At 38.7% G+C, this 16640-nt stretch overlaps 1 protein-coding gene across 1 annotated transcript in view; it reads right to left on the bottom strand.

Annotated features, from left to right (window-relative positions):
* Positions 1 to 6489: 6489 nt before the first annotated feature.
* BRINP2 (BMP/retinoic acid inducible neural specific 2) overlaps positions 6490 to 16640 on the bottom strand; it is a 59055-nt gene continuing 48904 nt past the window's right edge. Inside the window, exons 6-7 of the mRNA XM_015818521.1 lie at positions 15899 to 16121; positions 6490 to 7603 (exon numbers count right to left, since the gene is read on the bottom strand). Coding sequence (XP_015674007.1) covers positions 6490 to 7603; positions 15899 to 16121 — 1337 coding nt within the window. The remainder of the gene's footprint in view (positions 7604 to 15898; positions 16122 to 16640) is intronic.

Raw genomic sequence — 16640 nt, 5'->3', positions numbered from 1 at the left:
CATTGGTTGACTGTTTTTTTCAAAAATAATATTCTACATTTCCTAGTTCAGATCTTGATTTTGTTTTGAAACCAACACCAAAGCAATAAAGGACATTGTGTGTTGTCTCAATATTATTCTTTTTCACCAAGAAGAAAAATGTATGTTCTTGCAATCATACATGAGGGTGTCAATTCAAGATCCAGTTTTGCCCAGTGAAATGGCTGGTACAATGTTTAGATGCTGTAAAGATATGCAGCTAAAACTAAGCATTTTTACTATAGAAGTACTATAGAAAATTACAGTGAAACCTTAAAATGAAGAAAGAACAAAATTGATTATATTATCTACATGAGGATCACTATGGAACACAAAAATATGTCTTTAGGGGGAAAATAAGCTGTACAGAGGATGACAATTGTAAGTGAATTTTAAATTCCAGTGGAAGGGGGCATAATTCATACCAAACCTATTCAAAACTGAATTCACGGGAATTCACACCTAATTAATGCTATCTTGTAAAAACTTGATCATCATCATCATCATCATTACTGGACTTTGTAGACTGTATATCCTCTAAATTATATTACTCACAATTCTTATAATTTCCATTTCATCATTTCCATAATGCATCTAAGGGCAACAGAGTACTTGTATCTGCTCTTGAATTCCTGCTTCAGGTCAATTTCTGTCTCTCTAAAACCTATTCAGTGCTAATTGTATTCACAGGGTTTGACAAAAACAGAATGGTCATAACCCCTAGAAGGTTGTGGTGCAGAGCTTTCCCACTGCAAAACGAATGATTGCAACTTGATGAAAGCTCTTGCTGCTGATATTTCCTGAAGGGAGTCTTCTCTTCAATGAAAGGGGAAGGACTGTTGCATTCGGAACAACTCATTCACAGTTAAAGGACAACTTCACAAGGCAAACCCTCTTAGCTTTTCTAAGAAGGGGATTTAAAGGCTTCTTTTCCTGCCTTTGAATGAAACATTTTGGACTTTTGAATCCAGCTCCTTACAGCTAAGCCACCACATCTGTTTTGTGATGGTTTATCATAGATACATTATACTAATTTAATTTATATGTACTGTGGAATGGAACAATCCGCTAATGTGCCATGTGCCATGGTCAACTTACACAGCTAATTTTTGCCATTCACATTTCATTTTGTTCCTCCTTTGTCATCCTTTCTTTAATGATTCTATTCCAGTATTTCTTCGATATTAGTGTAGCTTTTCTCCCATGGCAACTTGTCCAATGGCAAGCTGGCCATGGCAAGTTGTTCCACGAGAGTTGGCCACAGCAACTTAGCTGTAGCAAGTTGGTTGTGGCAAGTTATCATTGACCCTATAGTCTTTGACTTATGACCACAGTTGGGACCAGAATTTCATTTGCTAAACAAGGCAGTTGTTAAGTGAGTTACACTAAATATTATGATCTTTTTGCCACAATGGCTAAGTGAATCACTGCAGTTAAGTGAATCACACAATTGTTAAGCAAATCTGACTTCCTTCATTGACTTTGCTTGTTAGAAACCAGTTGGGAAGCTTTCAAATGGCATTCACATCTTCCTGCAGTAGCGTAAAAATATATTGGTTGCCAAGAATCTGAATTTTGACCACATGACTATTGGGATGCTGCAACAGTGATAACTGTGAGGACCAGGTGTAAGTCCCTTTTTTTCAGTGTCGTTGTAACTTCCAAGTAGCACCAAATGAATGATTGTAAGTTAGGACTACCTGTATTATCAAGCTGCTTGACAACTTTGATTAAAATAAATATGGAATGAATATTAACAGTAATCCAAGTCCTGTTTCAGTGGAGCAGAAACCACAAACACCTACCCATAAACAACCTTAAGATTTAATATGAGACAGAAGGGACATCCCAAAATACAGATTTACATAGGTTATTCAGTCTTTGTTTCTAAAACATAGCTGTGCTTGTGAGACCATCCAAAACATATTTTTGTTTATTTTCAGATTGTCCTTGTAGGCAGATAGATCCAAGACATGTTTTCCTCTATTATCAGATTGTCCTTGCAGGCAGATAGATCTTTGCAGACCTGCCCTGAAAGCTTTTAGAAGGGTTCGTTTGACCCATTCTGCCCTATGTATATGAGGTTTGATATGGCTGATCTCCTGATAATTTCTCCTTGTTCTCTGCCTAGAGTCAGATGGTAGGACACAATCTAAATCTCTGCCTGAACCTTTCCAGTAAAGACTAGTTGCTGACTAATTAGACTTTGCACAATCCTGTCATGACCACTGCTACCTAATTCACACAGGAAAATATTCTCTGTGTTGTCACTGGGATCCAGTCAAGTTACTCAGCTGCCATGGTATCTATTTCCTCTTGGCATGTTTCCTGAAAACAATGATTTCAGTACCCAGAAGTGCTTGAGAACTTATGCTGTCTGGCAGGAAAATCTTGGGGATAATCTCTGGCTTCCTCCTTAGAAGAGTGCTTTGTGCTTTCAAGATGAAACAGGTGGTAGAGAGCCAGCTTGCTTTGAGATGGGAATGAAAGAATCCCATAGATTGTCACTTCAATATCTCCAATCTAAAAGATCAGAAAAGCAATTAAACTATTAGTATCTCTAATCTAAAAGATCAGAAGAGCATAGACGCTATTAAAAAAGACTGTCCAATCCTTTACATTAGAGTTTTCCAAGAAAAGGCAAAATTGCTAAGTGAGCTTTAATTATGATGGCTTTATGCACTAAAGAAAATGTACTGGCTGTGTTGTTCTCCTAGATTCCTTATGATTCCACTGGATTGTTAACTAGAGCATGTTCTATCAACATTGTACTTAGGATTTTTTTCCCCAAGTGCAGATGAGCACAGTGTTGTGTATTCAATTTCATGACAGGCAGGTGAGTTCTCCTGGGGTGCAGCTAGAACAAGCACTAAGTGTGTATTACAAGAATGTAACCAGAGTGTGCAGCTACCTGGCAAATCACACTAATAGGTTGTTCTTGGCATGCAAACATGGTAGCAGATGTGAAACGGGGGGGGGAGTGGCTGGGATTTACAGCAAAATTATAGGTACCCTTTGCAGTAAAATGTTTAGAAATTCTTACATCCTTCAAGAGGGCAGCTTAATTGCTAATTTCAGCATCTCTCAAAAATTTCAAATTTCAGATCAAAGAAGGTGCGTTATAATGCTGCAGCAAGTAAACTGGTCTGAGAAGAGGCTTGGTTTCAAATCTGCTTAATGCTACATAGTGCAATCTTTAGGCAGACCAGGATCAGGAAGAGCAGCTTATCACATAAAGTTATATTCCACATATCACAACATTGTGTTGTATGCTTGTGTTCCTAGACAGTCTGCTGACACTGCAGGGAAAATTACAGGTGAGGCATGCAAGCAGTTCTTCTTTTCTTGCTTACCTCTTCTAACTGATAGAGTATGCTATGGATGCTTCCAGACAGAAGGCTCTTTAGTGCTACCAATCAAAAGAGTTCCTGCAGTGATTTTGTTTTTCCCTCCTTATTGTTTTTTATTAGAAAAAAGATGCAAGAAAACCCAATGAGAAAATGGCCATGTGTATGTGTGTGTTACAAAAGAGACATAATAATATTCTGGACTCCCTTGTCATATTTTATGAATGAAGCAGAACAATTGGATAAGAAAAGCTTTATCTGGAAGTATCCAGGCTCTGGACTTTAAAGTTCCATCATCAATACTTCTGTGATTACAAAGGATCAGCTACACTAAAGATACTAGGAAGTGTGTATGTGTAGGAGGGGAGGGAAATAAGGAAATAAGAATGAGATGGTATTGCTGTAGCAGCAATCGGATTTTTCTGTTTTCATTTGGCACATTATTCTCTTGAGAAAAGGTATCAAGGATGAGAGGGAGGGCATTAAGCAAGAGGGGTCAATATAGCTATCCTGTGTATTGAGTCCAGTATTGGGGAAACATAGTGAGTGCACATCACTGTTGATTAGAAACAGGTTAGCTAGACCAGTGGTTCTCAACCTGTGGGTCGGGACCCCATCTGGGGTCGATCGACCATTTCACGGGGGTCGCCAAGCAAGGCTGTCTGCCATTTTTTTTGTCCACCATTTTTTCCCCTTTTCCGGCGGGTGCCTTACCTCCCTTGGGCTGGGCCAGCTGGTGGTCGGCCTGCTCCGTCTCTGCCGCTTGCCAGCTACGCCTCGGCCGGCGCAGGGGGCGGAACCACGCATGCGTGGCGCTCCTGGGCAGGGAAAGTCCTCGACTTACAACCGGTTGGGTAGTCCTCGACTTACGACCGGTTTAGTCCTCGACTTACGACTGGTTGGGGTCGCGGCATTAAAAAGGTTGAGAACCACTGAGCTAGACTGTCCATAGGAAGCCAGATTATTGCAACTGGCAAGGAAACAGGATGAAAGTAAAGGAGAAGTTGTAACCCCTTTGAGAATGGTAAGAAGAGAATGAGAGGTGCTTTTCACAGCAGTTTCAGTGCCCAACCCTGGATAATTAAATCCTACAATTAATGTTCCTGATATGTGCTTATCTCTAAAGTATGTGATACCATTGAAATAAGGCAGCTGCCTCGGACAATAACACCCTTGATTTGGTACAAGCTTGTTGGATGGTTATGAAGTCAACTCCCCTATTAACTAGTATCACAGAAATTGAAGAAAGAGAGACAGGGGTTTACACAAGAAAAAGGTATTTATCTGAATTCCATCTTAGCATCTTTCATTCTGTTCACAAAACTGTCTTTCAATTTCCTGACCTAAGTAGGGACATGTTCACACTCTCCAACAACAGTAGTTTATTGCAGCAATAACTTCACTTCTATTTTGTCTGCTTTGCAAGTTCAGGAGAAATTAAGTACACAAATGTGTTGTTTAATCACCGAAGTTATTGCTGAAATAAATTTAGCTGTTACTCTGGATTCAAAGGTCTTCTTCCTTGCATTTATGAATGGAGAACACATTCACACATTGCACAAATTGCAGACTATTAAAGAAATAATGTAAAGTATTTTGATTGTTTACTGCTTTCCTTTCTATTTCTTCTTCTTCTTCTTCTTCTTCTTCTTCTTCTTCTTCTTCTTCTTCTTCTTCTTCTTCTTCTTCTTCTTCTTCTTCTTCTTCTTCTTCTTCTTCTTCTTCTTCTTCTTCTTCTTCTTCTTCTTCTTCTTCTTCTTCTTCTAGAGTGTCTCTCTCTCCCCATCATAAAATATGATAAAACATAAATTTGGCTAAGATGTGTGCAGCAGTATACACAAGGAAATGGAATGTTCCATTCCAATTTGTTTTTAAATTGCAAAAATCAAATGCTTTTTTAAAAAGCTAATCATTTTAAACAAATGCATAAGTAAATTTATATACTGTATTTAACATCAATTTCCAAATATGTATTTGGAAACAATATATATTGTTATATATTTGGAGACAATATACTGTTTGCCTAACCAAACAAATTCCAAATATATAACAACAATTTCCATATATATATAAGTAAATTTATATACTGTGTTTAACATCAATTTCCAAATATGTATTTGGAAACAATATATATTGTTATATATTTGGACACTATATATTGTTTGCCAAACCAAACAGGTTCCAAATATACTGTATATTAAAGAACAATTGTCTCTGCATCACTTTTCCTGGATGGAAATTTTGTAATTTCCTATAAAATCAGCCACATATGAGAGAATCAGGTGATTAAAAGGGACAGACAAGTGTGATGTGTTCCATAGTAAGAAGAGAAAGAGATAATTTAGGCATACTTTTCATATCCCAAATGATATTAGTCACTGAACTGCTTGCACCCTAATGTAATGGCTCCAGGAATGAAACGAAAAAGTGAAGCAGGGACATGGTGAGTCAGTTGAAACTTGATCTCTAAAGTTCTTTCTTTGAAAGGTATTTGTCCAACTGAGAAGAGATGGAGCTACCTTCCAAGAAAGATGTGCTTAGGATGGTGGCTTTAGAAGAGAACACAGAGAATATCAAGCCCATGCCATTGTTAGAAACACCCATAAAAAGAATACAAAAGTAAACAGTATCAAGGAAAGCAAAGACTAAAGAGGGTTTTCAAACCAGACTTTCTTGAAACCCCTGCAAGAATCATATCTAACCCTTCTTCTCCATCTGTTTAAGGGCTTACTAGTGAAAATTGCCAGAAACAGAGCAAAGGACTTTATGCCATTCCTGTCATGCTGCTTTCAGTCACTTTCCTTTTTCCCATTCTACAGTTCCTTCATAGTTTCTTGCATGTTCTCAGTAATCAGCAAGAAAGGGAAAAAGATGACCTGTTCAGTGTTTGAGTACGATATTTGCAGCGGCAGTGCCTTGTGGCCTCTTCTTAGGTAAACTATTCCAGAGACTGGTGTGCCATGACTATTTCTAAAGTTCACAGAGCCTGCAATCACCTGAATCTAATAGGCAGATTGTTGGCTGTCTCGTGGAATTTAATGGCTGACATGAAAATAAGGCCTTTGATTGTTGCAGATTCTTTTCCTCTCCAGGGTTACAGAAATAGCCCTACTCACTCCTAAGGCTAGCTGCAGAGTTTTCCAGTCTCATATTCCACTGGGTTTGGCAGCTTGGCACTGAAGGCCTGCAGGGTAGACTGGATCCGACTCACTTCATTGTTGGCCAGCTTGAGTCTATGCCGAAGCAAGCAAGAGAAAAGATCGATGCGGGTTTTCCCAGGTGGAGAGAGACAGTTCACTCGGTCCCTGATCTCAATCAGTTGTAATATAGCAGAGTCCTGTGAGCCTTGTGTATAGGGGTAATCTAGCTGAAGGACAAGGTCCCGAATTGCATCAGACTCAAATGGCAGGCTGTAGCCAAAGACCTGTAAACTATTGATTCTCATATACCCTAAGTTCTTAGAAGGATCAGTTTCCAAAGGCTCATAAAAGATGGTTTCATTAGAGCTGTCATTAAGAGATTTGATGCGGCTCCGCAAATAGACATGGACTGTTTCAAAAAAGGTCTTCCACTTGCTGCCTAAAGTGAGAGTCCAGTTTTGGCATTGGCCAGAGGCATCTACATTAGTCCTTTCCCAGTCAGGGAAGCCAGTCTCATTGGTAGGCATAAACCAGCTCTCGGAATGGCTACCACCAAAGGGGTTGACGTAGATGGCCATGACTGGTTCCAAGGTGCTATTCTTGGTGAGGCAGATCTGAAGGGAGAGGGCCAGCATGAGGTGGACCAAATTTGGCTTGTACTTGTTGCTTTTCAGTGTCACCAACATCCTCTTCCTCCAGGAAGGATCAAACCAAGTCCCCAGGCGCATATCATTGCTAATGAAGATTGACTGTACTTCAATGCGGCTGTCCCACTTTTGCAGAAGATATTTGAGCTCCAAGTCCTGCAAGTCTGTTTCTAGCCCTAGATAATGCTCAAGAGATTCTGCCACCTCTGGGCGGCATAACCCCAACGTGAGGCTATAGCCAGGGTTGCAGGATCCACACTGAGTGATATTATCTTCTGCACAGGCAGCACATTCTGGCCCTTCTCCTACAACACAGGGGATGGTGACCTGACAAGAGGGCTGATCATTAGGGCAGATGCAGCTGCGGCTTTCTTCAACAAATGTCCCTAGCACAGAGGCCTCACTGCAGTAAAGGAGGGACTGAACGCGGCTCCACCAGTAGGTCATAGGCCTAGAGGAAGAAGGGAAACAGAGAGAAATGTGAGCATTTGATCTAGCCAGATTTTATGTTTCATCAACTCATTCCCCAGAGCATAAGGAAATGGATTTTTCCCCCTAAAGAGAAATCTTACATTGTAATATCCTTCATGGAATTGTAATTATTAATTCAAGTTGAAATAAAAACAAATGAGCAATATCTAAAATCTGTCTAAATGCTCAATGTTTTTAATGTTTTTAACATTCTAATCATTTAACATTGTTATTTTATGACACCCAGAGTCACTTGATAGTGAGATAGGTGGCATATAGATTTAATAAAGAAATGAAAAAAATCCAGACCAGAAGTTTCAGTCCATAAGCTAAATAGAAATATTTTCCTTTGCAGGGGCTGGGCAAATGCAATCCTACAGACTTGAGGTGAGAATTCAAAGCCAGAGGAACTGGGAGCCTTCAGACAATTTTGGATGCAGTAAAAGGTTCAGACCACTCCTCAAGAGGGAAGACTAAGAGTCCCAGAAAACTTTTCCCCCCTTCCTCCCCCCCGTGCTCTGGCAATTGAGGCTACATGGGAGAAAGGGAAGAGGAGGGTTGTATGGTCACTTTTATGCAACTACAGAAGGGTCCATTTTCACTTCCTCAGTTGCCTGAAATATACCTTCCCTGCTCCTGTTCAACCATCATATTCGGGGAGGGGGATGTATTTTCCCTGCCCATTCAGACTATAGCTGAGCCTGTAGAGCAGACTGTACGGCACTTCTACCTCCTCCATTCCTCAATCTGTCACCTGAAAGTTTTTCTCTCTAAGGCAAAACATATCTGGGGTGCAAAAATGTAGATGACCAATAAATGGCAACAAAGGGTTATAATTTTTTTAATTGTTTTGTTGCCATCCAACAATTGCAGCACCCCAGATATAATATGCTTACTCTCTCTGTCTCTCATCTCATTCCTTTGCAAGATAGTGGAAGAGAAGAGAAGAAGAGAGCATCCAGCAGCAATCTCTGAGATCACTACTACCACTCTGCTGTTGCTAAGGTGACAAGAACCTATAGACCAGCAATGGCAGCAGCAGGCCTTTCTTCCTTTGTTCTGTTTCTGCATCATTCTCCTGCTATGGCTCTAGACTTGGGGTCCCACATCTGACCTGCAAAAATCTGGAGGACCACTAGAGGTGGGAGCACAGGGATTCAGAAAACTACAATGTTTTTGCTGCCATCTAGTGGCAGATCAGTTTTGTAGTCCAGATATGATAGCTCTACCCATAATGCCCATGTTTGTTGAAGGTGTAGTAGGATAAGGAATGGGAGGTAAAGGAGTGCCTAATAGACACCTTCTGCCTGCCTTCACTAAATTTATACCACTGCAATCAACTACAGCTCTATTTTTCATTTTACATATTTGGCTGTTTGCTATAATTCTCAGTTTGCAGTTTTCATTTTCTTAAGGTCACTAATGCACTGATTAACATGCAATTTAAGTCTCAATAAAAAAAAATAATATGATCACATCATTGCATCACGATTCATTTATGAGCTATGATTTAATTAAAAAGACAATGTGAATAGTAGCAGACTGTGAATCAATTCTAGCATTTCCATTCTCTAAGTTAAACCAAGAGACAAACAGAAGACAGGGCAGACAGACTCCTCAGAAAAATGACAGATTGGTTCCCCTAACCATGAGGCATGAGAGATAAGGTAGAATTTTTTTTGGCTGTTTTGGGAATAAGGATAAAAGAGAGTTTTCCATTTCCCAAGTACAAAAGAAGCATTCTCCAGGACTTCTCAGTCTCCCTGAAATCCTTTTCTGCCCCTCCCCATATGAATTTGTGGAGGGATAGGGGGGAACATATGGAGAGTCATTGAGCTACTCCAAATATTGATGATATTCTTTCAATATCTACTAAGAAGTGGAGAATAAGGATGGAAAAAACCACTGCCACAAATTTTAGTAGGAGCAAAATGGTATAGTCTCCAAGCAGATTCATCGTTGTGGTGATGAACAGCCAACAAAACATGGTGCATGTTAGCACTCATCATTTTCCATGTGCACAAATACACAGATGCATCCCTCCCTCCAACAAAAGCACTTTTAAGAAAGATGCATCCTAAACCATAATATATATTTGCAACAGCTGCATTCAAAAAAATATCTATTAAATATAATTGTGTTTTGAAAAGTCCATATTATAAAAGCTAATGACAAAATTCCATGTGTATATTAGGAAAAATTGCAAGCAACAAGAAACATGGCTTTTCCAGTTTTAAAGATAAGTCCAGTAAATCACGCATTTGAATGATATATAAAAACCTACAATATAGTCTGGAAAGCCAGTCAGTGATTAAGGCATCAGCTAGAAACCAGGAGATTGTGAGTTCTAGTCCAACCTTGGACTCAAAGCCAGCTGGGTGACCTTGGGCCAGTCCTTCTGTCTCAATCATAGGAAGGAAGCAGTGGCAGATCACTTCTGAAATCTTGCCAAGAAAACTGCAGGGATTTGTCCAGGCAGTTGCCAGAGTCAAAAACTGACCCAAAGGCATAGACACAAAAAAGTGTGTGTGTGTGTGTGTGTGTGTGTGTTCCAGATCATTAGTCAGACTGATGAAGGATGTGTGTGAGTGTGTCATTACTGCAGCAGGAGATAGAAGAACTGTGCCCTCAGCCTTGATTGTCTTAGTAATATCTGCATCAATCATTACTAGGGAATATTCTCCCTGACTCTTCAGCCACTCACCCAACCTCTATTTAATGAAAGCTGAAGAGCCAGTCAACAATTATATGGCAAATAAATTGGTAGAGATGACAGGTTTCATTACTTTTTAAAAAAATAAAGCATTAAAAATAACAGTCACATAAAATTAGTGGGAATTCTTATGGTAGGATTAGCTGGAAGACTATATCCCACCAGCATGTGTCAACCTTGGTTCCAAATCTATTCTGATCTCTACAGAATTGTTAGAGAAAGCAGCTTCAGTATTGAACAGACTTACTATTCTGCTAGGTAAATTAAAATACAAACATATAACCCCATTTTTGGAAATCACTGAATAAAAGTTAGTAAAAATAAATTGCACATTTATTTTCATATCTACTTACTGTAAGTGTTTAGTCATATTTCAGCTCCATTTCTTTAATTCTCTCCTGTTATTCATCATATTTGTATCCTAATGCAAACAGCAGTAGGTCTGTTTTAGCTAGCCTGGCTGCAGTATTTTAGTTTCTAAAGTTGGGAATTGCTCAAACTACACCCCTGTGCTCCTTGCGTGGCCCAAAACCCAGAGAGTTCTCAAATATCTTTCATCCTGTTTTCTTTTTTTCATGGTAGTGTTCTGCAACTACAATAGTAGGGGAGAATGTACCACTAAAATACCTATTCAAACATTTCAAGTAACTTTTAAATGACTAAAGGACAAACATAACACTTTCTGTTTTCTTTCTTTTTTCAGATGAAGTGCTGGAATTTTATCTATTTGAATAATCAAAATTATGCTTTCCGTAGTTTCTTGGGTGCAAAGATTTGAAAACCTTCTGAAAGTCTGCAGTCTGTGCAATTCATGCTTTAGTCCTTGACTTATGACCACAATTGAGTCCAAAATATCCATTGCAAAAGCAAGATAGTTCTTAAGGGAGTTTTGCCCCATTTTACGACCTTTCTTGCCACAGTTGTTAAATGAACCACTGCAGTTGTTAAGTTAGTAACATGACCATTAAGGGGCTTCCCCATTGACTTTTCTTGTCAGAAGGTTGTAAAAGGTGGTCATATGGCCCTGGGACACTGAGACTGTCATAAAAACATGCCAGCTGCCAAGCATCCAAATTTTGATCATGTGACCACAAGGGTGCTGCAATGGTCGTAAATGTGAAAGGCTTTTTTCAGGGCTGTTGTAACTTCCAATGAATGGTTGTAAGTCAAGGACTGTACTGAGATGAATGCAAGGCCATCCTGACTCTTCTCTGTCATTATGGGGATTTTGTTTAACTTCACTTGGAGAAGTTTCATTGCTTCCTGGGCAACTTTAAAAGTCTGGGCAGAGGAACAGCCCTTGGAAAGAGAAGCATTCCAGAACTTCGCCACTTTGGTGGTTGTAATTCATTCAGGTGGGTTCATTGCCCAAATCAACAATACCATCTGGTCTTTATAGTGCATATAGTCCAATGTTACAGTGTACCAACTGGGTACAAGATTTTTCCTATTTTCATCGACCTTGTGTGTATCTAAAGTTGTAGGTCCACTAATATGTCTTTCACACCCATTGTCTTCCATATGTAAAACATGGCACACAAATTTATACTTTAATTTTTATGCCATTTTGAAGATAACATTAATATTGGTTCTGCGGTGAATTTTTATATTTCAGATTTGGTCACTAAATGAAATTGTTAGTATTTGCTTTTCCATCATTTGCTGTGTTACTCAAAGCTTCTGTGCTTTCAGTTTTTTGAGGTTCCACACTTAACAGCTATGGCACATTTCTTATAGTATTATGCCATTCTGCTCCTGCTTTGGGATTTTTCATTACTTGGAGGACTAATTTTATGGGGTTAAAGCTAAGCAAAAAAAAAAAAAAGGAAACTAAAGGAAACCTCCCAATTCCCATGCCCAGGAAAACAGCCAGCTCTTAAAAGCTTTCCAAAAGGCCAGGAGGTTTGGAGCCAATCTGGGATGGTGTTCTAAAAGACAAGTGCTGCCTGAAACCTGATTAAAATAGGTCCACTTTCTCCAGGATTCTGTGAAGCTGCAGTGCAACTTCCATCTCGACAATCTTCCTTAACAAGGGAAGGTTGAAAACAGAATGAAAATTATGCAAAATGGTTGGGTTCAATGACAGCTTCTTGAGGAAGCAATAAACTACTACTTAAGTATTAACAACCCATCTCTCACAGATCTATGCCCAGACCAAACCATAAGTCCCTCTTTGAGGGACATTGGTGGTTCCGAAATGTGATCAATCAATCAATAAACAAACAAACAAACAAACAAACAAACAAACTCTTGGCTAGCAGAAGGACACTGATCAAACACAGAGATGGCTGAACTCAGAGCTCTGAGGTCCCTGCCCACTTCTTTGGGTCTTCCTCTTGGAACTTGATGATCACAATGTCATTGGAGAACCTGAAAAATTTACTTTGTTGCCACCAGAAATACTGAAAATTTCTTCAGGGACTAATGGGAAGACCTCTGGAGAGATAGTGTTGTTATCTCACCAAAGCTTTTCATAGTGTATTGGACACCTCAGCATACATGGATGGTGAATGAGCAATAAAGGAAGGTGATGACACTGATCAAAGAGCCTTTATTTATTGATTCAATCTTGAAAAGGCTTTCAATTTATCTCCCAAATCACTTTCATTAATATTGAATATGTCATGTCTCAGTATTGTTAGTAATGTGCCTTGCGTTGTTTGTGTATATTTTTCAGATACCTAGAGGAATTTTAGAATATCATTTATCATCTTAAATGTATTGTTATACTCTTTGAGCTACAGGAAATGTTTTTCAGCTGACTGCATCACACAATGTAGTATCTGGTTAAATATTTCTACTTGTGTTTAGGGATTTTAATGAGATTATCCCATGTCTCATAATGATTTTTTTTCAGTGATTGTTGTATGCTTAAGTGAGTGGTAACTTCTACGCAGTCATCATCTGATTGGCAAGATTACAGGTTTGACTATATTTTCTCTAGCTGGCCCATCTTTTTCTTTCTTTCAGAGTTAGAATCTCTTGCTTACATTTATTTCAATCATTAAGCCATAAAGAAATATGAAATTAGATGTTTCTGCTGATTCCCACTGTTTTTCCACAAACAATTCCTATTAAAGATCATTCTCCTTAATTTAAACTATGTCATCATCTGTCTTCCCAACCTGGTGTTTGATAAGATTCACCAACTCAACTTAACTTTCCCATCATATGGCACTCTGTGCTTTTAGTGTTACAGAGGAAGTTCCAATATATTGTTTCAAAATTTCCTACAGAGAGATTGATGCAGAAAACACATAGATATTACTTTTAAAAATTCAGCAACCTTGATAAAAGCTGATGCAGCATCACTGACAAGCAAACTCAATGGAGGAAATTTACAAGGGATTTTTTTAAAAAAAGAGTTTAACTCTGCTCCTGCTTTTGTGTACTTAACCATAGCAGTACACTCCTACTTTTGTGTACTCTTAATCATAGTCCTGACTTCATATGTCAGCGATTGTAATTCCTCTATCTTCCAGCTTTCTAAGAAGTACATTTGCCATATCAGTAGTTCCTATAGTACCAGAACATGCTCTATAATTGCCCTATAGCAGGAATATGTTCACTAGCTTCTGTTGCTGTTACAAAATAAATCAATTCTCATTTTCCTATGACTGATGTCAGATATGCTGTTCAGAATCATGATATAATAATACCTTGCTGATTTTATATTTGCCTCAATCTTCTTTTTGACTTTTGTTGTAACTGTATGGTTTTATTTCATTTTTTTTCAATGTTTAGGGTTGTGTAGAATTTGTAACTCTTCTTAGATACATTTGGAATATAGCATAAACCCAGCTATGAATTTTAAATTTTAAGAAAACGTCCACTGTTTGACGCACACAACTGATGTGAAATGTCACACAGTGCTAGCTTTGGGAAAGCAAGCATTTGCACAATTGTAATGAATCTTTTCAGAGCATTTTGTCTCTTGAAGCTGATAACCTACAACAATCTTTAATCTTGGTGTCCACTTAAACTGTTTCCATTTATGGAAAACTCTTTGGTGATTTACTGACTTTTCATGGCACACCAAGTTTGTGTTCCAGACTTTTCCAGTCCTTTCTGGCTGTTGCATTTGCAACAAAAGCTATGGCATCTCTACTTTCCCACTGCTAGGAATTTTATATTAGGACAAACTGAAACATCTTATTTTTATAGTTTTGGAGGAGCATGAAATTTTTCAGATGTTCTAACCTCTGAAGTACATGGTGAGTGCTCAGATAAGCCTATAGTCTTGATTAATCTACTGTAGATTTAAGAAATTTAATTTAACAGTAGATGTTTCTTGTATCCTCACCAACTCTTCTCTGACCTGCACTTATCTTCAGAAATGTGCTTAGTTATATCCATTTGAAAGTATTTGTTAGGTCAACTGCACTTGGACTAACTAGAAGGGTCATGAACATTTCTGCCTCTGTATCTTAAGAATTCTGCAGAGTTAAAAGACTTCCTTTGCTTTTTGCCTCTTTTTGAATATTATCTCAGATGTTTTTTCCCCTTATCATTCATTGTTGTTGTTCTGTGCCACCTATGGTGCCCCTCAACACTAAAAAAAATAAGCAGGGTGGTAGCAGGGCTAAAATAGAATGATGTTAGTGTCTTAAGGACAAGTGCCTTCTACTAATATTTCTTACCGTGTCCCTGTCCATTCTCCTCAAGTGGATTCAAAGAAGCAACTCTGTGAGAAGCTTTTATTCATCCATCTATGATCCTGGGGGTACTGGAGAAGTACTGTATATAAGAGGGTCTTTCTCCTTCCTCTTTCCCTAAGTTTATCCTTTCTGTTATTTCTTCTCACCTTTTCTTGTTATATCTCTTGTGCCTTTCTTTCTTCACCATCATACTTTCTTGCACCTCTGTGCATTTAGAACAGAAGGAATACATTTGCCCCAGCAACAATTTTCTACATTCTGGATCTTAGTAGCCACCCCCTCCACAGTCTGGTATCTGAGATAGCCACCGCAGTTTGCCTCCTAGTAAAACACTCCAACACTATGTTTTAGCATGTACATGATATAAAAAGCCAGAACTTTAATTGGTTCTTCCTATCATAACATACAGATCACTGCTTCCCTAGAGTAAATATAAACAGTTGCCTACGTGCTGGTACAATGTACAAGGAAATGTTTACTTTTTATGTGGGCAGTTTCAGAAATACCTGCACAGATATGTATGTAATACACTTGATATTCCACTGCTATGCAAAATCAGGTGGCAGAGACTGAAGATAAGAGATTGTTGACTATAATTCCATTGATTTTCCTTCTGCATTAAGTGGCTAATATCCCAAAGCTTATCTGAAATTTCATGGTAGATTGCAGCAATCATGCAAAAATTATATCCAGAAATATTCCCAAAAGTCAATTCCACCTAGATTTCAAAACACTTCATGAATGGGTTTAGTATAGGTTACCTCCAAATGAATCATTCCCTAATTTTCACCTACAATTATCTTTTCTCTGAATATTCTCCCTGACTGGAGATGTGTATGTCAAACCATCTGGAGGATTAAAATTTACAATGCAACTATCACATTTGTTTCTTAATTTAACTAACCTCTCCTTTAGGAGTTTGAAGCGAGGTTGCCTGGGGCAGCGTTTAGCTAGATTGAAAAGGCGTCGGACATTCCGATGGCTTTTCTTGGATAGCATCTTCAAAGTCATGCCCAATTTTTGATAGCGATGCTGAATATCAACATCTGTTGCCCAATATTGAGAGATGGCAGTTATGTTCAAGAAGAGATCCACTGGCAGCTTCTTCACAAGAGACTGTAGTTCCTCTGGGAAAACAAAACAAAATATAAGCTGCAAGAAAGCATTGGAAAACATCACGAAGTTGCTATAGTTTGTTTCAATAATTAGATGGCCATGGAGTTAATTGAGCTTTGGACCATGCTACTTATTATTTATTTACATTCTGCCTTTATTATTTTTACAAATAGCTCCAGGTGACAAACATATCCAATGCAACTTCCTCCTCCTATTTTCCCCACAACAACCCTGTGAGGTGAGTTGGGCCGAGAGAGATGATTGCTCCAAAGTCACCCAACGGGTTTTCATGGCTAAGGAATCCCTGCAGATTTTACTCTGCTAGGTCTTGCTGACTATAGGGGATGGTGCTCATTTCCATTTCAGGGTCATTAAGCCAGAGCTGTCTGAAGACATTTCCATGGTCATGTGGCCAGCATGACATCATGGAGTGCTGTTACCTGTCCACTGAAGTGGTACCTATTTATCTGCTCACATTTGCATGCTTTTGAACTGGTAGGTTGGCGGGAACTGGGCCGAGAATGAGAGCT

Source organism: Protobothrops mucrosquamatus, unplaced genomic scaffold, assembly GCF_001527695.2.
Source record: "Protobothrops mucrosquamatus isolate PMUCROS unplaced genomic scaffold, P.Mucros_1.0 scaffold757, whole genome shotgun sequence".
Taxonomy (NCBI): Eukaryota; Metazoa; Chordata; class Lepidosauria; order Squamata; family Viperidae; genus Protobothrops; species Protobothrops mucrosquamatus.
The sequence above is the reverse complement of the archived record's forward strand: the minus strand, read 5'-3'. Positions and strand labels throughout refer to the sequence as shown.